Below are 24,380 nucleotides of genomic sequence, written 5' to 3' on the forward strand. Positions count from 1 at the left end.
CTTTCCTACCATAATTTATTTTCCCAAAATCGTTAGTTTAAATATTATCTTATCTTTTGTAGCACAAAGTTGATTTTAATTCCCTTGCCTTGCCTTATTTTTCCCGAAACCCATGGATTAAATATCAGAGAGTTTGACAATCATTTTCTCTTGTCAGGGTACAGTTTTCAAATTTTTCTGACTAGGTTTATTCTTATTCAAAACCAGGTTTTCTCTAGTTTAGTCAATCGAAATCAATAATGTTTGTTAACAATACTTAGGTTTTATCATGGAGATATAGAATTCTAAATCTCTGTTTCCAGGGCTCATTATTTTGGTTTATAAACATTAAAATATGACTTTGTGCACGTTTCCTCGATAATCCCAATATTTTCAGTATACTATAGAAGTTAAGTTTTTATAGCTTTATAACGCTATGTAATGTTGGCTACGGCTGTGGTCCTAATGGAAGTTTTAGAATAATGGGTTCAATAAACGCTATATAAATATTGACAGTATAAGCGGACTAACTTGCCTAACCTGTCAACCCACTCTTACTTTAAAGAAACAAAACATGATCAAATAAACCTTGGCAATTATTCAATAAGTAGAGCTACTATGTAAATTGACATTGGTACTTAAATTGTATTTTTAAATTTTAAGTTGTAATCGGTGGTATTTTCGGTATTATGTTATTTCAGTAAATCGAAGGTCGAGATAATTTCACGAATATCAAATGCCGTATATTTGACGTTACTTATAGGGGGTAAAATTGAATTATCGCTATATCAAGCTTACTTAAAGTTTATTACCTTTTAAGACGGTGAAGAAAAACTTGAAATCGATATTGCCAGTTACTGGCTGAATCAAACCATAGATGTCAACGAAATAAGCCATTTAAATTTGCTCTTCCACATTAAAAGGATTTAACATTTAGAGGTATGTTTTCATTTGCTTCAATAACAGTTATATATTTTTCAATTGGTAGTGCTAATCCAAAATCCATACACGGGAAATCTTCGTTCCGTCGAGTGTGACCGAATTTATGCTGGAATTTAAATGAATAGAAATTTAACACTTTAACAATTCTCTGCGAGATTGGAAGCGGTCCAGATAAGGTAAAATAGCAACGGGAGAATTATACCAAAACAAGGTAATTATTTCTGTTTTTGTTGAATTGCCTAGTTTTTTCTGTTCTGTTGTGTTGGGTAAAACAAAGTTTAATTAGACACATGACATTGACTTTCAAGTAAATTAAGATTAAGTAATAGAAACTGCGACTTTTATCTTATTCAAAGGTTCTTTTAATTGCACGTAAATAAACATGAAGGACTGACTTAGTAATTCTGTATTATTGTTATTTGTTTATAACATGTAATGACTGTGTATAGTCAGTCAGATATTATTTTGTTTTATTATCTTAAATGGACCGAAGGTATTGATGATAAGTCCAAATCGCACGTAATGTAGACATTTTCATAGTCCGATGAATTAAATGCTCAGAAAAATATTTTTCATTAACACCGTAAAGAAATATGTTTAACACCTGTTTGTTTAAATGGAGTAAACACGTCACAAATGTGATGAAATGAATGGAACAAGTTCGTAACTTAAACGTTTTTGGAAAGGAATATCAATGAGTGCAATGACAAAAAAACTTAGTGAAAATTGCGAACTCGGTTTGATTGAGTCTGTTCATGAGAGACAATGTTAAGTGCAACACCTCTCAGGTCCCTAGCATCCGACTAAGCAACGTTCAAATCAATGGTACCAAAGTTCCAGAACAATATAAGCAGAAATAATAAGAACGATAAAACAATTCAGAGGAATTCGTAATAGGCATAATAACTTTGTAACTTTATAACAATGCGCTATACTACATATGAGCCGCGTCACGACAAAACCAACATAGTGTTTTTGCGACCAGCATGGATCCAGACCAGCCTGCGCACCCGCGCAGTCTGATCAGGATCCATGATGTTCGCTATCAGTTTCTCGACTTGTAAAAGGGTTGGTAAGCGAACAGCATGGATCCTGATCAGACTGCGCGGATGCGCATGCTGGTCTGGATCCATGCTGGTCGCAAACCCATTATGTTGGTTTTGTCGTGACACGGCTCAATTATAATTTGATTGTCAAGGAGATGTACATATTTTAATTGACATGATATACATCAAAGAAGTTTGCACGAGAAAGAAAACGTAAAATGAATAGGTAATTTATCTGTCGCGGCGCCTAAAGCTTTGCTATTTTCTGATGCAACATGGTTTAGTGCGGAAATAATGGTGCATTTTATTTACACGGACATAATATTAATATTATAAATACAGCTAATTAGTTTACTTTGTTACAGTCTCGTTATATACCCTGACTTTCCGGAAGGGAAAACAACGTTAAATTTTAGACTGATCATTACAGGAAATAAAAAGCTTGTTAAACATAAGGATAACCAATGTATCAAATTTAATTTGGAACACTTTTGTTTCCCTCAACAGAAAGAGTCTTAGACATTTTAATCATACTTTGTGTTTTAGAAATTGTATCCAAAACATATACGTTGTGTAAGTTACAAGTTGAATAACAGTTGTTCCTGAACTCTTTATTGTTCGAAAACAGAAACAGAGTTTAGGGAAATTGTGATTTGAAAACTTAACTTGACGTCAAGTTTTGATCTGCAAACTTCGATGGTTGTCTCTATAATAAATTAATATATTTTAAAATAAAATGATTCTGCTGTTGTGTTTACATCTACTTAATCTTAAAAACATGAACGTAACTTAACATAACTTATATTTTAATATAAAAATCTCATTTAAAACGCATTTAATGGTAAATCAGTCACCTTAAAGCATATTGGTTTATCCATTTAATGAAAGCAAATATTTTGTAATGTCATATATAAATAAAATCATTCATCAACTACAAGTATTCGTGGTATAGCTAAAACCCATTAAGCATGATTTCCTGCCAAGAAAACAAACAGATAAAGAAAAATAAGCTATTAATCTCTCACAAAAATCATTGACGAACATACATTGAGAAATAGTGTTATCTTTGAGAGATAGCGTTATCTTTGAGAAATAGTGTTATCTTTGAGCAATAGTGTTATCTTTTGTACAATAACAATTATGATAAAAAATACTTTTTTAATTTCATTTTTCCTCATGTAATCGTTGCGAACTCTTTGAATTACCGACGACAATAAAATTGATTTCCTCTTTCACGACATAATGAAAAAAGAATCAGTACGAAATAGATTTTGAAGAGAGAAAATATTTATAAAAGTTTTATACAGTTACAATTATCACAATAATAATGTTTCAAGTTTCGTTTGCGCACGGCACCTCATTAAACCTTGTTGGCCTATTCAGGTGAAAGGGAGCGTATTGAACCTATTCAATCTTACAATCTTGATAGTAAAAATCTTGGCACAGGTGTCAATTGAGGGTAACTCGATCTTGAAATTGGTTTACATATAATATAAACCTCTCATAGTTCAGTTATATACCATCACACTTCAAGTGGATTGACAGGTCAAAATAATTCAAGGTTTTACAATAGTAAATAAACACAATACCATTATAAAAAGTCTCTATTAGTAACGCATTTAGCGTCTTCAATGTCTGAAAAGAAAGCATTTTATCAAAATTTCAGTTTTTTAATTAAATTTTTTTCGTTTCTTTTTATTTTGCTTACTCCCCTAACAATTGATAATCTGAATATTTTCAGATTTTGTGTTTTTTCTGTGTGTGAAATTTGTTTATTCTATTGTCGCCACTGCACTGGGAACCCATCTTGGCAACGCGTACGCCCCCTCAGCTTAAAGGGGAGAGCATCGAATTTGTAATCCAAGGGTTGCAGGTTCGATCCTCGTGCGGGGCCAAATTTCTCGTGACTGTTGATCTCTGACATTGAATCTCGTGGTCTTTAGTCTTTCAATCCCCGATTCAGAAATCTTATGGAATTAATAGTCAGTTATTTAAGGAAATATCAGTAATAAGTGGTTAGTTATCCTAGAAATAACTCTATATTAGACTAAAGTACATTTGTTGTTTGATATCCTTTAGAATAACACTGGACCACGTTTTATTTACATCCTCAACCCAACCGAAAGACAGTTGGTTATTTATGTTGGAGTAGCTAAATGCTAATAGGGATCGAACGTATGATCCCAAGATTTGAAGTTGTCACTGAACCACTAGGGTCACTTCTTTTTTTAACTGTTTTGTCAGTTCCATTTTGTCAGAAGGTGACGTTATTTATTTCGGCATTATTTATTGTACGAATACATGTACAAGACGTGTGCATGGATAATAATGACTTAACATTTTTGTTACAGATGCAGTCGGATCAAAACCCATACGCCTTGTCTCTGGCGCATAAAAATAAACCAGACAACTACAAAACCACCTATACCACATCGTACCTTAAAATGCCAACGTTTCAAGTGTCACCAGCTTATGAACCTATCAGGGAGCCAGCTCAGGAACGCCGTTGGTTCCCACAGGACTTGTCACCATATCCCTCCGCGCGCGATAATTCGCCAATACGTAACAGACGACCTTATCAACAGATGAGTTATGATGAAGAAGACGAGATGGCACGCCGACAAAAAGAGAGGGAGTATAGAAGCCGGTTTGAAGATTATACACTTAGGAGAGACGAATATAGGGTAAGCTTTAAATCTAATTCTTAGCTCACCAAGGCACGAACCGCCCATAAATGAGCTTTTGTCGTCGTCTGTTCTATTTTGATCACTCGTTTCTTTTCACAATATTTTTCTCCTAAACTACAGAGTATAATTCACCAAAAGTAAGTTACGTAAAATGAATGATTGTGAGGTGGTCCACAAAAGGTATACTAATGAGCCGCGTCACGACAAAACTAACGTAATACGTTTGCGACCAGCATAGATCCAGACCAGCCTGCGCATCCGCGCAGTCTGATCAGGATCCATGCTGTTCGCTATCAGTTTCTCTACTGGTAATAGAATTGGTAAGCGAACAGCATGGATCCTGGGTGCGCAGGCTGGTCTGGATCCATGCTGGTCGCAAACGCACTATGTTGGTTTTGTCATGACGTGGCTCAAATATGTCCGATCAAATGAATAAGTAGGTCGCAGGAGACGATGCTGATTTAAAATATCAAAACATTTTCTTGACACATGTAATAACTGCAAAGCCCAGCGCAAATATACTTGGTATTTAGAGTATTTATTCTCTAGGAGGCCTCTATCGAAGTTATAAATAGTCATTCCCACGATGTATAAAGTGACCCTGCTCTTCTAACTTATTATTTTCCTTCCCATTTACTCAGGTGAGTGATATAGACCCACTGGGTTTCTTGTGATAACTGTGCAAAGACATGGTTTTCTTAGACTTGTTCTCTCGCGTTCCTCAAAGAACATGTGATACTTTAACCATTTTTGTTTATATACTAACTCATAAACGTTTTTTATTGAATTTTTACTTGGAAGGTTCCATTGATTTATTTCATATGAGGAAGTACATGCCTAGCATGAAGAAGATCGATGGTTTTACCTAGGTACCCTTTTGAGAATTGAGTACCGCTTTTGAGTATCGCTCAAGCCGGTGCTAGTGGGCGTGAGGGATGTTGCACTTATACATTATCCCTCATGTACGGGAGTCTGCTATTTTTATGTAATTTTGTTGTGATTAATGTTTCCGAGGTATAACTTTGTTTTTAAATTTTAAGTAATATTTGAACGTGATATGAATCTATTATTCTTTTAAAACTTCCCAAATGAGTTAAAACCACCTAAAACTAACCGTCTTAAATATATATATTTGAGGTTGTTATAATGTTTTCTTTCAGGAGCCACCACCGCGCAATGAGCACGATTATGACCAAATGTCAGAGTTTAACGGCCCCTCTAAAGGACAATATCAACCAGACGAGCGGATGCGTGAGGCACGAAAAGATTATCTGCGCGCACAATTTAACGATCTTGTTGTAGACGGGCAATCCAACGATGATTTGAGAAATGTCGAATGTGAAAAGTGCGGCAAACGCCAAGTGGTACGAATTTGTTGATATTTTTATTGCAACCCATTGGGTTTCTTGTGATACGTTCCTTTTGTACAGTGTGCATCTGAAAGACCCTAACTGACATGATTTTCTTAGACTTATTCTCTCACTTTCCTTACACATGTGATACTCAAACCCTCAAATCATTCTTGTTTAAAAACTGAGCCATTCATGTTCCTCAAGTTCAGGTCAATGAAACATTATTAATACAATAATTCAAAAGAATTGGTTTCATTTTCCCCAGAACGTTTTGAAATTTATCATTTTTAAGTAGAAATAAACTTTCAGTCACGTTTGTAAGTACATAAGTATCCATTTTATATAAACCATGTATTTTTTTTATATTATTTAGTGTTTGAACCAGCTTGGCTGTTCACATAGATATTGTGACGAGTGCATGGCCCTGATGCCAGGATCGGACGGTCCGTTCCGGGACTCTATACGCTGGCATTACTGTTGTAGTACCTGCAGGAAGTGGACTCCGGAGCAAAAGCTCGTCCGCCTGGATCCTTATGGCCGTAGATTGGTAAGTCTTGACCTTTTTTTTTGCTTACTTTGCAAATGTATAATTGTCTAGGTTATAAAATCACCCAAGCTTTTTTGCCTTTTAGTTGTCCTTAACTTTTCATTTTTATCTGGTATACCTTTAAATTCAAAACTTAGATTCCAGATTTTAAATTACTAATTCTGACTCTACAAACCTATGACTATAACAACTTTGTATAATCGTGCTGATATATTACCATGGTAGTAAACACTGTTAAAAGCTCCAATCATGAATAATTTATCATCTAGGTAAAGTAAAGTTAACTAAATAATTACATTGGCTAAAGTCTCTATATGAACAATATAAGAACGATTTTATGATCAATAGTCATATACAGTTTAAACTTAAACTTAATAATTTCGAACAACTTGAGAGAATGTATCCTTAACCTTAGTAAATGATTTTTTCTATCCTATAACGTTTTAGATAGACCACACCCTGGTTATAATGCTTGATTTTGTTATGCAGGCTGAATATACAAGAGGATAGGTGTACAAAATGGGAGGCTATATGCACAAAATTCAATTTCGTAGAATCAACCATGCAGTGTTTCTGGCATTGTTTTTTGTAATTTGCCATAACAGAAGTCTTTAGATTCGTACAAATAACAGTGTTTTTGCATGATTAATTTGTCATAAATTTTAATAAACAACGAATCATTTTGAATCGCAACGTTCTCACTATTCAGATAATCGCTCTGGCATTCGAAGCTGGGTCGGGTTACAATTCACTGTGTGTGATACCTTTTCCATTCATGTAGATGATGCTAGTCCTCCTGAATCAGATAAACCTTGCTTTTTAGATTAAGCATTACAGTACAGCGAACAAAACATGATCAATTGTTAAAGTAAATTTCATATGATGTCAAAATTGTAAAACAACATATAAACAAAAATAATGTATTTGGAAAAACAGTTATATTGTTATATTGTTAAGCATAGTAGGTGACATATATGTAATGGTCAAACTTGGTAACACGTGGCAGAATATATTTACAGCTGCCATATTATTGCATTTCATATAATACATATTACTTTAACAACACACTCGTTTTCTACAATAGTTTCTTTTTCTTTTTGGGTATGTTATTTTACGGTTTTACCGCAATCAAAATCACGTGATTTTATTTATCGTTCAACTTGTTTGTTTCTGTTCATCTCATTTCCCGGCAAATCCGTCCGCACAAATCTTTCTGTGCGTCCCTTGCTACACTTAATTCTCAATCTGGTTAATTATTTCAAAATTTATTTCTGCAACTCTTTTTGTGCTTTGTCCTTTCACAAATCCGTTAGTTAATTACTTTTTTGTCATTTCCTTTCGCTTAACTCATTTTTTTCTTCGCTTAACTTATTTTTCTAATTATCTCGCCCTTATTCACCATGCGTCTGGTTAACCCGTCTCAGCTTATTTTGCACAATTGGTTTGTCCTGCTTTTAATTTGGAAATATCCATTGTTATTTCAAGGGAGTTAATTGTCAAATGAGCCAGCCGACACCAGACTGGTTATGTCAAGGGAAACAAAAACACGTTTCCGCCGACACAATATTTGCTCCATTATTATCTAGTACCGTGTTTAACTATACTATAGTTCGGCTTGCAGGAAACTCTTTAATAATTATGTTATGAGCATATTTCTTACTGAATTGTTATCCATTGTGTTTTTGTTTTTGTTTTACAGTTTATTAATAAGATATGTTAACCCCGACGGTATGTTGAAATTCGGTTAGCTGTAACTATATTGCACATTTCTCCACGCATTATTAATTAATTTTAGTGGCTTTATACCGTTAATTATTGAACTTTACAGAAGTAATCGACTAAAGATTACACATCATAAACAGAATTAACCAGGCAATCGTGGGTCTGAGCCCAACTTGGATTGTGAGCATTCATTCTCACTGATACTGGTATTGGTACTGGTACTAATATTGGTACTGGTACTGATATTGGTACTGATATCGATACTAATACTGGTACTGGTACTGATTCTGGTACTGATACTGGATCTGGTACTAATGTTGGTACTGATACTGGTACTGATACAGGTACAGATACAGGTACTGGAACTGGCAATGATACTGGTTCTGGTACAGGTACAGATACAGATACTGGTACTGGTACTGGTCCTGATGTTGGTACTGATACTGATAGAGGTACAGATACTAATTCTGGAACTGGCACCTGTATTGGCTAGTTCCACGAAACGGATGAAATAACGGTTGAACTTGTTTCACAATAGAATTTAGATAACCTTTATTGGGAAGTCCGCGCTGAATTATCCATAAAAGCGTCATTGGCAGATAATCTAAACTTGATCAAAACTAGCATATTTTAGTTTAATACTTATTTTACACTTCATTTAGTCGCAACTTTTGTTTTTGACACTAATTGAAGAATATTTGTTTATTTCTATATCTTGTTAACACTTTCAATTTTAGATAACACAGTATATAAAGTCAATTAAATTTTATGTGTAATAGCGTTAAGAAATATATAGCTTTAACAAGTAACCTTTTGTTAACATGACAATTAGTACACAAGATTTTACATCATTTTCTATTCATGATCACATGCTATCTGAGAGATGTTATTATTATAATTATGCTATTGTAGTCAATGCTATGTAGATATAGAACAGATCAGAACAGAACAGAACAGAACAGAATAGAAAAAAATATATAAAATATAAGTATCACCAGGCACATGTAATTAGTTTACGAATAATTATGAGGCATGCATAGTACATAGAACTTGAACATACAGAATTATCATGTCCGTAGTTTAGTGACTGAAACAATAAGTGTGATTGCTGATTTATGTAATATCGTGATGTTTGGAACAATCATGACACGATAAATTCATTTACAACTTGGTTGACTGGTTGAAACAAGAAATAAACATATTCTTTGTTATCAAAATTCATATCAATTGTCTAGGAGTCATAATTTACCATCTATAGCTCGTAATTTCCTAAATACAGCTTGTTTTATATTTCCTAAATACAGCTCGTAAGTTTCCATCTGTAGCTCGTAATTTCCTATATGCAGCTGTAATTTCCTATACGCAGCTCGTAATTTCCCATCTATAGCTCGTAATTTTCTATCGAAAGCTCGTATTTTCCCCCATTTACATCTACAGTTCATTATTTTGCATCCAGAGCTCGTGATTGGGAATCTGCCTATTGGAGTTCGCATCCCAGCACGAACTTGCATAAATTAGCATCATACACTTATTCATTATGTCCATACTTATATCAACTTTTCATAAAAAGATATAACGCATATAATCACGCTTGATATAAAGATTCGGCATTTCAAATAAATGTACAATAAGATATCTAACAAATAGAAAGTTAGTTTTAAAGGAACTCGCTCAGTCCAAAAGTCTGAAAATCATGAAATTCGAGTTTCAAAAAACCTAAGTAGAGTCTCTTTAAATATAAATATATATATACCCTGCTTAGGTTATTTGTTTAGCACATACTTAATGAATGATCAGCTATTTTTTTAATGTTACTTCTTCTACATTGAAAATAACTAAAGATTAAATAATAAAATGATTATTACAGCCAATGAATATCCGACTATTTTATTTTGGCTCATCAAACAATATGAATATAAAATCTAATATACACGTAAATTCAATCTGTCAAAGATGTTTATATATGTTAAGTTTGATTTTGTTTTATGTTCTTAAAACATTCTTTATTTTAATTCATATAGATAAAAGAGATGTATGTTAAAAGTGATGTTTCGAATATTTTTAGCCTTTCCTATAGTAAAAACTGTTGTTACAAAACGTTTTCTTCACTACATTCCAGACTGTTCAAAGTAACAGAAAAATGAAATATGTTATATCTAAAAATGGAACTTTATTTTCTCTTACCTTTTGATTTCTTTCTTTTTCTTTTCAGATGAAATTCCACGACATTGGATACTTCAAGACGTCATAACATTGTTGACTGTAAATGGATTGCATGGAAAAGAATTTTTATGCTGGAATCAGAATGTTGGCAGATGTTTTTTAAACTTATTCTCTTTTATTATTTAATTAAAATATCCTTGTAATAGGATTGAAAATGGAATCTTTATATTTTAAAAATGCTATGCTTGGACTGTCTGTTAAATATCATATCAGATATGTTAAATTTCATATAAGACTACCAATTTTGTTTGAAAATTCCTGAAAAGAAAAGCGGATGACCCATAAACGAAATCACCGCTAACCTTTCTGAAAATAGCATTATTTTGTTATTCTGCTGTCTTTTTGTTGAGTGATTAACGAACGTTGGATATCAGAGGAACATTTTGTTGATATTTTTCATACTTTAAGACACACCTCATGTGTAAGATTCACACACTCCTGGTTTCTTTCCTTCCAGTGTCTCAGATAGACCTCCTAATTCCCTAATGTTGTACAATGTATTGTTTGTATATTCTCATTTATAAGAATGATTGTAAATATAACACATTTACTGTAAAGTTGCATTTCTCCATTGACTATTATATCAGCGTCATTCAGTTTGCTCAATTTTCTGATTTTATTTCTAAGTCATAAGACAATTTACTACATAAGATTTTGTACAAAAGAAACCATCCATTTTTCAATGAGTATAAAGCAAACTGCATCATCTTTCGAGCTTAATTAAACAGAATTTTTAACTTAAACTTTTATCAGAAGTTTCCGAGCAGCAATGTCAAAGGAACTGATGTTTGTGGGGATTTAATTCTTGCACACCATATACGTACCATATTTTCTATGATATGATTACTGTGATATAAAATACTGTGATATGATTAAATTAAATTGATATAATCATGTGATATCTAAAGGAAATGTGATGTAACTATAAAAACATGACCCAGGCATAACGGCGTTTTTATCTTGTTTTATATTTACGTACTTAGACCAACACACACATTTTTCTTTTTATAAATTTCATGTTGTTTAAAGAACTTTTTTTTCTACATATTTTGTAAGCATTGTCCGTGTTTGGTAAAGGATGACTGTAAATCAATTTTTTGTTAATATTTTTATTTTCATATTTTCTTACAATGTATACTATATTTTGTTTAGGTTTGTTTACAAATAATAAATGTAAGTCAATGACTTGTGTTATTGTTCTTTGTCATGCTAGTATGGCATCATGATGTACAGGAGTGTCGATGTCTTACTTTTAGGTCTTTTGAATATCAAAATAGTCACATCTAACTTTAAAGCGTGTCGAAATAGCAAAATAGCCATGGCTGACTGTTATAGGTCTGTCGGAATCAAAATAGCCATGTCTAAAGTTTAGGTATGTCCAATGTAAAGATATCTAACTTTAACGTCTGCTGATAACAAAAAAAAGGAAGAAGAAGAAGAAGAAAAAACGTCTTTTAGGTAGCTTGATATCAACATGTCAAACTTTTAGGTGTGACTATATCGACAAAGTAATATCTAGCATTTAGCTATGTCTAGCCGTGACTTCTTTTTAGCTCTGTCGATGGTCTGAAAATAGCTAGATCCACACAGTTGAACGGAAAATCGGTACACAACTGTTACAGGCATTCTATATACACAAAGTGTGAAATCATCTATAAATATTATAACATCTACAAACTTTGGATAAAATCAGAGTTAGCGGCTTAAAATTGGTCCTGCTGATGAAATACTTACTGGTCTTGTGGTTAACACTTTATTAACCACAATTTTGAATTTGAAATAAACAAGTTTTTCAACTAGAAGCCAGTTACATAAGAAACCTACGTTTTTGGTAGAATTGCTGAGTTTTTAGGCACTGAAAATGCCTACGCAATGACATTGTTGTTACATGTCGGTAATCACTGTCCCACACTAGTTTCTAAAAACAAAGACTTTGTCTCCTTACTGTACAACTTGGTTTTTTTAACACAAAATATTTTGTTGAAACAGGTATGTAAAGTCTTATCTTTCTATTTTCCACATATATTGGTTAACCTCAAACTCAATTTACATCATGTATATTAACAAATCGATCGAATTATGAATGTAACTTTCCCTTTTGTCACTGAAAAAAACAGATGTTCCATGATTTCCATTGAGAACTTCCATAATATAACAACATGGCAACATGCATTTATGTGTACATGTACAAGTATATTAATGATTTTTCCATTAGAAAAGACATACACCAATAATAAAACATTAAAACAAGCTTGGGGCGATGTGTTTTAAGTTTTCAAAAATGACTTCATACAGTTATTAATGTTTTTAAAAAGTTAATTGTGTAGACATTGTACATCAATACGGAAGATAGGTCGTGTCGTTGACTTTGACAGCCATAAAGCTCTATTTTTGTTACTCGTAATCATGATGAAGCTTCTGTCTACGATCAAACGGAATACAGTGTCGAAGACTTACGTGAAGAAATGGAAGAATATACTGATAGATATAACAGTGATCTTGTTGTTACCTGTACCGATTATGCTGCTGTCATGTACGAAGAAAGTAGGTGAGAAATATTTTACTGTCACTGCCGCTCTCCGTGTTCAACTACGGTTCACTTTCTTTTAATTAGCGGCTAAGGGAGCGTGTTGCCTCACTTATTTTCTATAATTTTGTAATATGTAAATCTTAGCTTGTCTCGTTAATCTATCTTTGTGTTAGCTGATAATCCTATATCTACAGCTAAGTTTTGTGTCACTTAGTCGACAAATTAGCGAGAAAAAGGATGCCAGGAAGTTCAGGGATGTGGCGGTTAGTGTTATAAATACGTTATTTCGATGCTTGTAGCAGAAGAAGTCTTAAAATGACACTGAAAATTCCGCAACAAAAGGGACGAATCACCGGTACGTGATGTAAGTGTTGGCCTAGTAGTTAAGGTGTTTGCCTCTCAGGCCACAGGCAATCGGTGCGTGGCTTGGATAGTATACATGTACATGACCACGCCCACTTACTTTTTTATAAAAAAAATTTTTTTCACTAATAAAATATTTTTTTATTCAAAATATTTTTAAAATATCTTATTTTCAATAAATCAACAAAGAAAATTTGTTTTTAAAAAATTTCATCCATATATACTATTAATATAGTAAAGGTAGAAAGGTTCGCCAGCGGACCTACCACCAGGCCTTATGTTACCTCCCAGATCTTTGTTAATTGTCAACCAATTTTCACCAAATAAAGTGCAATCTACGCAGAAATGATTTTTCTTTCGAAAAATGTACAATATTAGAACAGTTGGTACGACAAAAGATGGAATTTTAAAGCAAAAATGCACTTTTTGTCTAGGTCGGCCATCGCTTGACCGAGCCGAAAGTAGACGATTTTGAACATAAATCGATCTTTTTCTTAATAACAAACTATTGTCAGTGCATGCAAACAGTTGAAACAGAAAGGGCAGCTATAATACTATCGCTTACCGGTCCAAAGTTAATCCAAAACGTCTGTAGGTACGCACTTTCGGTAGTTATTTGCACTAACTTTTTAAATTCCCTGACATTACATGTATACAAATGCTGACCCGGATGTATCTGATGCGTACCCCTTTTCGCATAATAAAAATTGAGCGAAGCTGGGTACCAGCGGGAACCGAGCATGCGTACCTTGAATATCCGGATCAGAATTTGTATACATGTACAATGTCGGGAAATTTAAAAAGTTAGTGCAAATAACTACTGAAAGTGCGTACCTGCAGACGTTTTGGATTAACTTTGGACCGGTAAGCGATAGTTTTATAGCTGCCTTTTCTATTTCAACTGTTTGCATGCACTGACATTAGTTTGTTATTAAGAAAAAGATCGATTTATGTTCAAAATCGTCTACTTTCGGCTTGGTCATGCGATGGCCGACCTAGACAAAAAGTGCATTTTTGCTTTAAAATTCCATCTTTTGTCGTACCAACTGTTCTAATATTGTACATTTTTCGAAAGAAAAATCATTTCTGCGTAGATTGCACTTTATTTGGTGAAAATTGGTTGACAATTAACAAAGATCTGGGAGGTAACATAAGGCCTGGTGGTAGGTCCGCTGGCGAACCTTTCTACCTTTACTATATTAATAGTATATATGGATGAAATTTTTTAAAAACAAATTTTCTTTGTTGATTTATTGAAAATAAAATATTTTAAAAATATTTTGAATAAAAAAATATTTTATTAGTGAAAAAAAAAAATTTATAAAAAAGTAAGTGGGCGTGGTCATGTACATGTATACTATCCAAGCCACGCACCGATTGCCTGTGTCTCAGGCCAAGTATTCGGAAACGGACTCGAGGTTGCAATATCTTGTTTCATATTCGAGCGTAAATAATTATGTTCAAACTGAACCTAATATTAGTACTATATTAGGGGAGCGGTGGCCTAGTGGTTAAGGTGTCTGCCTCTCACCCAGAGATTAAAGTTCCCACTATGTTACGGCCACGACATGACACCAGTACTGGTTAGTTTCAGGCAGCGAACTCGAAAGTGTTTAATATAAGTTGCAAGAACTTGTTTCGTTTAAATAAATATGTTTAAACCAATATTAGTACTAAGTTCTTTTTTCTGCCTCGATTCAAATATCGTTGTTAATTTGAAGCGTAGATCATTTAGTGTTTGAAATTAATTTTGAATTGCAGTATTACAACTGAATCGCAACACATTTACTTTGGTAACTCGGCTAAATTTAATCAGTCTATATAAAGTAAATCGGCAGTTAAAACTATATTAAATTGGTCAAGAACGGCGCAGTCCGACTGTGTCTTTAAATAAGACGCTTTATAAAACTTTTACAATAAAACAACGATTTCATGTTTTTACAACTGATTCTATTTTTTAAAATCTCATTATCTCTTGACAGTCTTTATTTCCGTAATGACAAAGTTAAAATAATTTCACAACCAAAACACGGTCAAGATTTTTTAAATGATTCTTAAATCAGATAAATAAGTTTGTACTAAAATATCTTAATAACCTTTCCTTTTTTTAAAGAGCAAAGGATTATCTAAATGATATTTTGCCTTTTGAAGGAATGTTGGATTAAGCCTTAATTAATTTACAGTATTAATGTTATAATTTCATTAAATTCACCTGCAAGATTACGTACCACTGCATAAAATGCCTAGATTTTGAGCAAAGGGAGATAATAAAAATATCTCTAGTTTTTTTATAAACATTAATCAGGAACATAAATAAACAAAATGCTCCTGGTTAAATTATCAAGGCCAGCTTATTCATTGTATAAAAAATAACTTTGAAAGGGTTGTTTAAATACTGAACATTATAAGTTTTCAAATCCGTTATTTCTTTAACACAGAGTTCTGTAACTTATGAACCAGTCAGTTCGAACCCCGGCTCTGCATGCCCGGGGAAAGCGGGGGTTAAGGAGCCGAGTTCAGCTCTTTTTTTTGCCGAAAAATAATTAGGAATGTATCCAACAATTGGCAAAACATACGGGATGACTGTTCCGGGGGGGGGGGGGGGGGGGGGGGGGGGGGTAGATGTTACCAGGACTTTAATTGTAAATCCAAAGCCCCACTATGGGAATAGGACGGGTAACAATTAACAAATAAACTGCCCGTAGAATAAATACCTGGCTCTGTTTAAACAATTCTGCCTGTAAATTGATTTACTTCGGCGTACCGGAAAAAGACATCGCCAATACAATAGTATCCTCTTTAATGTAACTGTATATGCATTACAGAGTTTCAGATGTACTAGTTTTTGTCCTATGAAATCAAGGTCTTTCAAAAAGTTCTGATGAGTTTGAATAATTAATATTAACAGAGTCGTTTGCATTTCAGTCAAAGGAAAAACCGCAAACTGTTCTATTTATAGCTACACAAACCAATCAGTTAAACCAATATTGGATCACTTCAGGTAACATAGATCGGTCAATGTACACCATCCTGACTGATGGATTGATTTATCGTGTTGGTTTAATATTGAAATACCAATACACCTTCATTATATATTAATAGCCGATATATTTTTTTCAGTAAATAATTTATTCGTTACCTGCCAACTTCGACTGAAATTTCCAAATATCTTCGCGTTATATATAATGATTTATATCTGTAAATCATATTGATTACATTGAAGATCGATACGCCGACCTTGCTAGCGGCGATTCTATGCCAATTTTACAGGATTATACGAAGTTTCATGGCCAAATAAGTTTCGTGTTTGTAATTTGTATTACAGGTAGTAAAATATGTAAGAAAACACCGTGTCCATTCTTGTACATTAAGCTGATTAAAGATATTTACTTACTTTTGTCTGTTTATGTGTATTTACTTATCTTGAAGATTTCTGAATGGAAATGTAAACAGACGAATGCGGTTTTTTGTATAATTATTAAGACAAATTAGCTCGCGATTCCTCAGATGAATTACCGGAGTAACCGGAACTAGTATATTACGTGTAGAAATGGCGTCCACGTTCAGGACGCGATGGAATTTACAAGTTCTTTTAATAATCATGGGAGCAATTGTAGTTTCTTATACATTAGTGAGACTTGGTATTATAGGCAAGTACATTTAGTTTACTGCGTGTTTATTTTTTCCTTCCTGATTGTTGTTGTTGTTGTTGTTGTTCAATAGCAGTTTGTCAGAGAATATGTTCCTGGTCTCTTTGTATATTACAGTCTGCGAATATTTCCAGGTTTTTGAGACTTATGCATATATATTGTGAGATCTTTTAATTGGTGTAATGGAATAATGATAAGCTTTAATTCTAAAATAAAAAGAAAAGAAAAGGAATAATAGAATAACCAAAGTCTTACGTAAATCCTGAAAAGTTTAAATACAATTGCTAGATCATAAATTATGATAAATAAAATACATTTTTATTTATAATTACATGTATAGTGCACAAATTGTCGGGTTGACTAGCGTTACGTCGCATTATATTAACTACGACGTGAAGTTAACCCGTGCATGGTAAGAACCTATACAGTGGGGGTGGAGGTAAATATTGTTTGGAAATCAAATACCAGCATGAAAAACAAAACAATCAGAACAGAGAGGTCTTACTTCTTTTTTCTAACTTCAAAACAACGAGCATTCAAATGTAAACATTTCAGTTTATGTATTGCGACATGTTTTGGTTTAGCTAATATTAAATTTCTTTGTGATTCCAATCGGCGGAATAAACACGCCTGTTTTGTTAACACTGCGATACTATCACAGATTTTTCTTACAATTTATATACAGTTTACATTTCTCATGGGTATGTAATCATTTGATTATGTTTAAAGTTAAAAGGCTTCCGTCTTACAATAATCTTTTTGAAGTATTGGCCAACATTGTCACACTTCTAAAGAAAGCGCCGGATTACCAAGATTTTTTTGCTGCTCATTTCGACGCTTATTTGATTTTACCACCGAAACATTTTCAAATTTTACACGAGCGTAAACTTGCTATATTACCTATATTTTCACCCAATATTTAACCGCGGGATGTCCTCATAAAAATGAGCGGATACCCCTTCTTATCTTAAATTATCCTAAAGACTTAATTTTATAGATTTTTGTCCTGTAGAATGCGTTATTACAGTATTGTTTGATTTTATTAACCTGTCAATTCCATACTGATTATACAGTCAATGCACAGAATATATTAATATTCGATAAATGTTCGGTAAATTCCGTGAGATGTGCGCAGTAAGATGTGATTAAATTCATCTTGTTTTTATGAACTAGTTACACTGGCCGTTATAGTGCAATAGGGTAAACCACTGGTATATTTTATCTGAATGTTCAACGTGTTGTAGGATCGAGACAGAGTATGTCCAGTATTTTTTTTATTCATAACTATTTTCAACATGTTTTTAAGTTATGGTTGTTCCGTTTTTAATATGTTTTGCACCTTTTTGTAAATACTATACATTTGTATATAACAATGTTTAAGAATAAATACTGAAAATTAATTCCGATTAAAATCAATAAATGTAATTATACAATATAAAATGTGACAATTCAGTGTTTCTTAGTTGGTTCATATCCGTGTAGACAAATTGCAAGCGCTTGACCATTTTCATTAAAATATACTTAAAAAAAGAAAGAATAAGTCTAAAAAGAATGTCAAAAAAGGGGATCGAACCTCGGACCCCTCATGCATTAGGTAATCACTTAACCAACTGTGCTATTGCGGATGTTACAAGAACCTACATTAATCTAGTGAGAGTTTTCCAAACGTAAGTGATATACTCCATATTAATTCTCGTAAAATAAACGGAAAAAACCGAAGTGGGATCGAATATTTAAATGAGTGCTATAATGTATTCATAATTGACAGGTCAATAAAATCAGACTATATAAATAATTGATTATACGAATCACTTAGTGATTTTGTTTTATCTCAAATTGATCCATACAATTAAATACATTGAAATAATATTTTAAGCCAAGCTAAGGAAACATTCTTCACGTGCTATGCTTTAACACAGGGACAATAAAAAAATCAGTGTGCAATACTTTATTGTAAATAATTGATCAAATTTTTCATCCATGCTTCAGCATGACATAAATTTTATTCTCTTCCGAAAATGTGTGTGCTTAATGAGGGTCCATCCGCCCTTTCGGGCACAAAATGCAGCTTTCGCTGTCGAGTACGGACCCCGGACATGTCACCAGTCATGTCCTTAAAGAGTTAATTTTGAAGCACAAAGTGGTGATAATTTACCTCCATGCAATTTCCACGGAGTATTAGCCAAAGATATGAATTTTGAGCCAAAAGTAGGTCACTGTACGGCGGTCAATGAGAACCTAAATGTACAGTAACCTGTGACAATATAAAAGGGTAGCCCTGAAAAGGGCTGTTGGTGCCAGCAAAAGGCCTGCCTTACAAGCCGTCTATCTGTACTAGGGGCTCACGCACCCTAGCATAACATCCTCGTCGTCTCAGCCTACTTTGTAGGGCCACTCCCCTCGGCGTTAGTCAGGACACCGGCAGCTGGTCCGCAGTTGTTGACGAAGTAACGATCCCGTTGTTACAGCATACGGGGGGCTTCTATTTAGTTGAGTTGAGTTTGCTACCAGCCAAGCTGTAAATCTTCTGCCGATGCCCTGTGCCTTCTCAGTGACGTGCACGCTCCGAGGGGAAGTGAGAAGTCTTCCGATAATGAACCACCCAGTTACATTTATACCCGACCTTAAGGTCATATTATCATGTTATTGATTCAGTCGATTGTAAGTGACAACACATTATTTCTAACTCTCTTCCGTGTTGAAATTCTAGAATATGTTTGCTGCAGTTGTATCTATAAAATATTTATTCACTGTGGCAATCAATAATCCGAGTGGGAGACACCCTCAGTTGTGTCATAATTCAGATCATTCTTTATTAAACGGTAACAGAAATATCAATTCAATTCTTTAATATTCAGACTTAATGTGTGTACGGAGTGCTCCGGTCAAAAGTTTCACCCCGCTTAGACTGTTAGATACATAGTCTGATAGTCTGGTCATACCTTTGATGTAGAAATAAATCCTTCAGAAAAAAAGTTCCGAATCTATAACAGGACACGACCAATGCACTAATTCAGCCTTGTAAGGGATCGAACTTGCAAACCTTGGTCTTAAGACAATCCCTGCTAGTTTAGTATATTCGTAAAGACATCAATCTGTAACTATACCAGATATTAATCATAATTGACAGTTTATTCTGTAACAGGGCTGATGTTAAAACTTGTTAAGTCATTTGTACCCTGGCCAACGATATAACGTCAATGTAAAGCCTGTGTAAATTCGGAAAAATGTCCGTTGCTGTTTGTAATCAAAATAAGTTTTTTTTTCTCTCAATTTGTTAAAATCGTCAAGATCAATTAACGTTATTCCTACTCATGTATACACTTATATAATGTTTATAATAGTAGTACCAGCAAATTATAAAAAAATAAGGTCAATTTTCTCATCCTATCACCGTAAATCTTTGAGCAACTGTCCGGTACTGTAGGTTTGATCCGTACGTGACTTTCTTCCGACAATAATAAAATCTAGCTATGTAAAAATCAAATCTGAAATAACAAATTTTTATAACATAGATACTGGTTTGGGCTTGGTTACCTAGGTTTGGGTCATCGATCAAAGTTGATCGTTAACAAGTGTTCTACTTATCAGATCTTCAAAGATTGATCAAGTTTAAATTCTTTTATGAAATCTGATCTTTAAAATTAGATCTAACAAGAGAAATGGCATGTAAAGAAACGATATACTCTTTTAAACAAGTGTCACTACAAATATTTTCATTGTTATTGTAACAAATGGGAAGTTTAGGGCATGAATATAGTGGGTCAGTTATGTTGTTGTTGTTATTATTATTATATGATTTGTTGTTGTTGTTTTGGAAGCAAAGTAGAGCTTCATTATGATAATCTATAAAACAACGCTTGTACTTTTGTGTTGGGGAAAAACTTTCATAAACTTAAGCTGAACATTATAACGTGGAACACTTTTAAAAAATGACATTATACAGCGCTATGTCCCAGAATAATATACATGTAAGCTATTTAAAATACCCCCCTGTATTAGCTTAAATAATAAGTGCGATATTGATATTACATTACACCATGAATTTCTTATGACATTGCTGTAACTTATTTGCACTACATTTAAAGTATTACATGAAAAATACCTGGTATATGTTCTGACAACCTCGAACGAGTGTTTTTCTCGTATCTTATTTCTACTAATTAACTGATTAGTGAACAAGATTTTGTCGTAGATATAAACGACCCCTTATTTTATCAAATTTATAGAACGGAAAATATAAAACTGTCAATTTTGCACGTGTCTGTAACGGGTGTTTCAAACCAAGTAAAATTGTTCGTCATTTTGTTCGTTATAACAGACATATCATGATTATGTAAACATATCGTCTGCGTTATTTCAGAGGTTCCAGATGCCAGTGCCAGACAGTGCCCGGAGTCTGCGCGTCTGTCCGCGTTACCTGATGATAATAAGAAGAAAATTGTCAACTACCCTTTAGTCGACTCGGTCAGGTACCTGAACCGGTTAGGCCTTCAAGACATCGGAGACTTAAAAGAAGCAGCCGAGCCTGTGGTTGTCACGGCAACGTCAGCCAATCATATCGCTCTAGCTACAGGACTGATCGATAGGTTATCTGCTAACATGACACCAAAACTGAAAATTGTCGTATTTGATGTCGGCATGACCGAGGATCAAAGGAAAAAGGTAAATAAAGCCGGATTTGTTTACATATCACTAGTTTAAAATAATTATTATATTGATTTCAAATAAAGGTAATTTTTTATCTTAATGTTGGAACATTTTCTTTCTTTGATATGAACATTTGCTTTTAAAGACACATCGCGACCTGCCATTGCTCTTTCTAAAATATTGTTTCCAAAAACAAAGCAAGTTGTCCAACTTGTGGGGTGTATCTACAATGTGCAGAAGAAACTATAATTTTTCGTAATTTGACTATAAATACTAAGACTTACACACATTTTAAAAAAAATGAAATGTCAACGCATATAACACGTGTCATGGGGAGCCTTTAAGTATAAAATACCGCTCATCCCTTTCATACGACCAAAAAGGTGAATAATATAATAAATATAAACATTAAGATATATCACGTTATGCTTCATTTCGTGTGATTTCGAAATCTTTCGGGTTTTTTTCTACATATTTTTACATAAAATTTGTCGATTTAAATCGATACTGTATATCATCAAACGTGAACTATGACATCAAAGGTGGTGAATTGGCAGTATTTACATAAGATATCTGTTCATGCATTGAATCATGTTTTTACCGATAACATTAACTAACCAACTAACACATTACTTTATTTTTGTAATCGCGTCCTTCATTTGTGTTTCAATGTCCGTATCAGTTTCGTAACCATGCCTTTCTGACTATAGAAGCCACTTCCATCAGTCTATTAGCCACTTCCGTAAGTCTAGTAACCACTTCCGTCATTCCGTTAGCCACTTCCTTTAATCTAGAAATCTCGCCCTTCATTCTAGTAGCCACGTCCTTCGGTGTAGTGTCAACTTCCGGCAGTCTAATAGCCGCTCTCTTAAATTCAGCAGCCACTGCCGACAGTTCTTTATCCATCTCATTCAATTTTGTAGCCACTTCCAGGAGTCTGGTAGCCACTTCCTTCAGACTAGTGGCACGTGCACATCTATTTGTAGAACCTCTGTCTTTAATCATTCGTCACGTAAAATAATTTACTGGCGGTACTTGAACTTATACAGATAAGTAATGCAAAACCAGAAACACTAACCGCTCATCAACGATGACTTTCGCTATTGGAGTACATAAAAAGCAAACTTTATATGTAAATTATTATTTCAGATATGTGAAGGTGGGAAATGTGTTCTAAAACAATTCCCTTTCGACTTGTATCCAGATTTCCTTGAGAATTATCTACCGTCACATGCGTGGAAACCGGTCGTTATTCAGGTAATTTATAAAAACATTTACGCTTGTAACCTTGTTGGTTATTGGTCAATTTCGACATTTATATAATCTGATAAATAGCTGCTGTAATGTATAAAATTACATATATTTCATTTTTTTTAAAAATTTTCATCCAGTAATTGGGCAGTTTTAAGACTGGTGATTCATTACATAGTCGTATATTAACGGTCAACGGCCTTTAAATTCGGCCTATGTAAGCTTGCATCCGCTTAAACTGCCCAACAAAACCTGTTAAATATCTTTATATTAACTTAAATATTAACATAAAGTATATAATATGTTTTATTTTCCATCAATATCCGTTACATATTTTCTTTCTTTGATAGTATTTTGTTCTTTTATTTAATTCATCTAACACTGTTAATGTTGGGTAGCGTATTTCATTGAGTTCATTTAAAGTCGTTTTTAGAAACATTTATTTGGATGAAAATGATGTTATATTACTGTCCGAATGTTCAAATTACAGATGGCGCTTCAAGAGTTCGGCTTTGTCATTTGGATGGATTCGGCTGTTTACATTCCCGATGGCAACCTTCAGGGCGGAATCGACATTGCGAGGAGAGAAGGGATCGCTGCCGGGCACAAGCTTCTCGGAAACCCGGATGTTAATCTAGCATACGAAACAAACACAAGAACTTTCAAAGCCTTAGGGGAAGAGCCATGTGCTTTTAAGAACACATTCCGATTTAACGCCGCACTGATTTTTATTAAAAGAAACGCATTTACATACAAATACATAATGAGACCGTGGGTGTCATGTGCGCTTACAAAAACTTGCATTGATGCGGATAGCACGTTCTATTCAAAATGCGCATTTGCAAATAAATACGGGTTTTGTCACAGATTTGACCAGTCTGTGCTAAGCATCATTCTAAATAGACTGTATTATTTACACACTGATAAAATAGATTTAAAAAATAAAGTGAAATGGACCAAATGCTATATAAAACAAGAACTTGCCAACTTTAACGAAATGGTGTTTATAAAAAATGAGCAGAATGGAATACAGTGTCCACAGCCAGAAACCGTGAAATAAATATCAGACAAAACAACTTGGTGCTCCTCATTAAAATAATAGACTGATTACGACACAGGGTTGGGCCTGTTTTCAGGTCATGTAGTGTAATAATTGGGTTGAATTTAAATAGTCACGAAAGCATGTACATACTGTATAGACCGTGCTATTCTTGCCTATATTATTTATAAAATTTTAGCTGAGGCTTTGGATAGCTTAAAGTTTATATTTCAACCTTGTTTGGAAATATTAAATATGAAGCTAATATTTGAAAATAATAAAAAAAGGACATGCTAGTCTTATTCAGTAGATTCTGCCTTTCTGAACCACATAGTCATTTTAAAGTGAATTGGTTTACACTAGATGATCTGTAATATCATAAATAATTATGTTGGTAGT

The 24,380-nt window shown here is 33.7% G+C and overlaps 2 protein-coding genes across 5 annotated transcripts; both read left to right on the forward strand.

Moving 5' to 3' along the window:
- Positions 1–627: 627 nt before the first annotated feature.
- On the forward strand, positions 628–11,683 carry LOC132760357 (uncharacterized). Of its 3 annotated transcripts, XM_060752340.1 has the most exons (6): positions 935–1,132; positions 4,319–4,651; positions 5,815–6,018; positions 6,380–6,553; positions 8,253–8,281; positions 10,488–11,683. In XM_060752340.1, exons 2-5 carry the CDS (start codon positions 4,319–4,321, stop codon positions 8,271–8,273), a joined length of 732 nt encoding a protein of 243 aa, XP_060608323.1. In that variant the 5' UTR covers positions 935–1,132; the 3' UTR covers positions 8,274–8,281; positions 10,488–11,683. The 3 variants fall into 3 exon arrangements, with proteins under 3 accessions (XP_060608322.1, XP_060608323.1, XP_060608321.1); XM_060752339.1 differs by lacking the exons at positions 935–1,132; positions 8,253–8,281 and adding an exon at positions 628–918; XM_060752338.1 differs by lacking the exon at positions 8,253–8,281 and having other exon boundaries at positions 936–1,132.
- Positions 11,684–12,654: 971 nt separating this feature from the next.
- On the forward strand, positions 12,655–24,277 carry LOC132760358 (uncharacterized). Of its 2 annotated transcripts, none has more exons than XM_060752341.1 (4): positions 12,655–13,046; positions 21,405–21,706; positions 22,841–22,948; positions 23,433–24,277. In XM_060752341.1, exons 1-4 carry the CDS (start codon positions 12,905–12,907, stop codon positions 24,000–24,002), a joined length of 1,122 nt encoding a protein of 373 aa, XP_060608324.1. In that variant the 5' UTR covers positions 12,655–12,904; the 3' UTR covers positions 24,003–24,277. The 2 variants fall into 2 exon arrangements, with proteins under 2 accessions (XP_060608324.1, XP_060608326.1); XM_060752343.1 differs by lacking the exon at positions 12,655–13,046 and adding an exon at positions 16,611–17,041.
- The last annotated feature ends 103 nt before the right edge of the window (positions 24,278–24,380 follow it).

The sequence above is a fragment of the Ruditapes philippinarum genome, unplaced genomic scaffold (assembly GCF_026571515.1).
Source record: "Ruditapes philippinarum isolate M1 unplaced genomic scaffold, ASM2657151v2 ctg32_1_1_1_1, whole genome shotgun sequence".
NCBI lineage: Eukaryota > Metazoa > Mollusca > Bivalvia > Venerida > Veneridae > Ruditapes > Ruditapes philippinarum.

Coding starts and splice junctions, on each gene's coding strand:
- LOC132760357 (XM_060752339.1), top strand. CDS start 4,319: ATGCAGTCGGATCAAAACCCATACGCCTTGTCTCTGGCGCATAAAAAT. Junction 4,652..5,814: donor TTAGGAGAGACGAATATAGG/GTAAGCTTTAAA, acceptor GTTTTCTTTCAG/GAGCCACCACCGCGCAATGA. Junction 6,019..6,379: donor AGTGCGGCAAACGCCAAGTG/GTACGAATTTGT, acceptor TATATTATTTAG/TGTTTGAACCAGCTTGGCTG.
- LOC132760358 (XM_060752341.1), top strand. CDS start 12,905: ATGATGAAGCTTCTGTCTACGATCAAACGGAATACAGTGTCGAAGACT. Junction 13,047..21,404: donor GTCATGTACGAAGAAAGTAG/GTGAGAAATATT, acceptor GCGTTATTTCAG/AGGTTCCAGATGCCAGTGCC. Junction 21,707..22,840: donor CCGAGGATCAAAGGAAAAAG/GTAAATAAAGCC, acceptor TTATTATTTCAG/ATATGTGAAGGTGGGAAATG.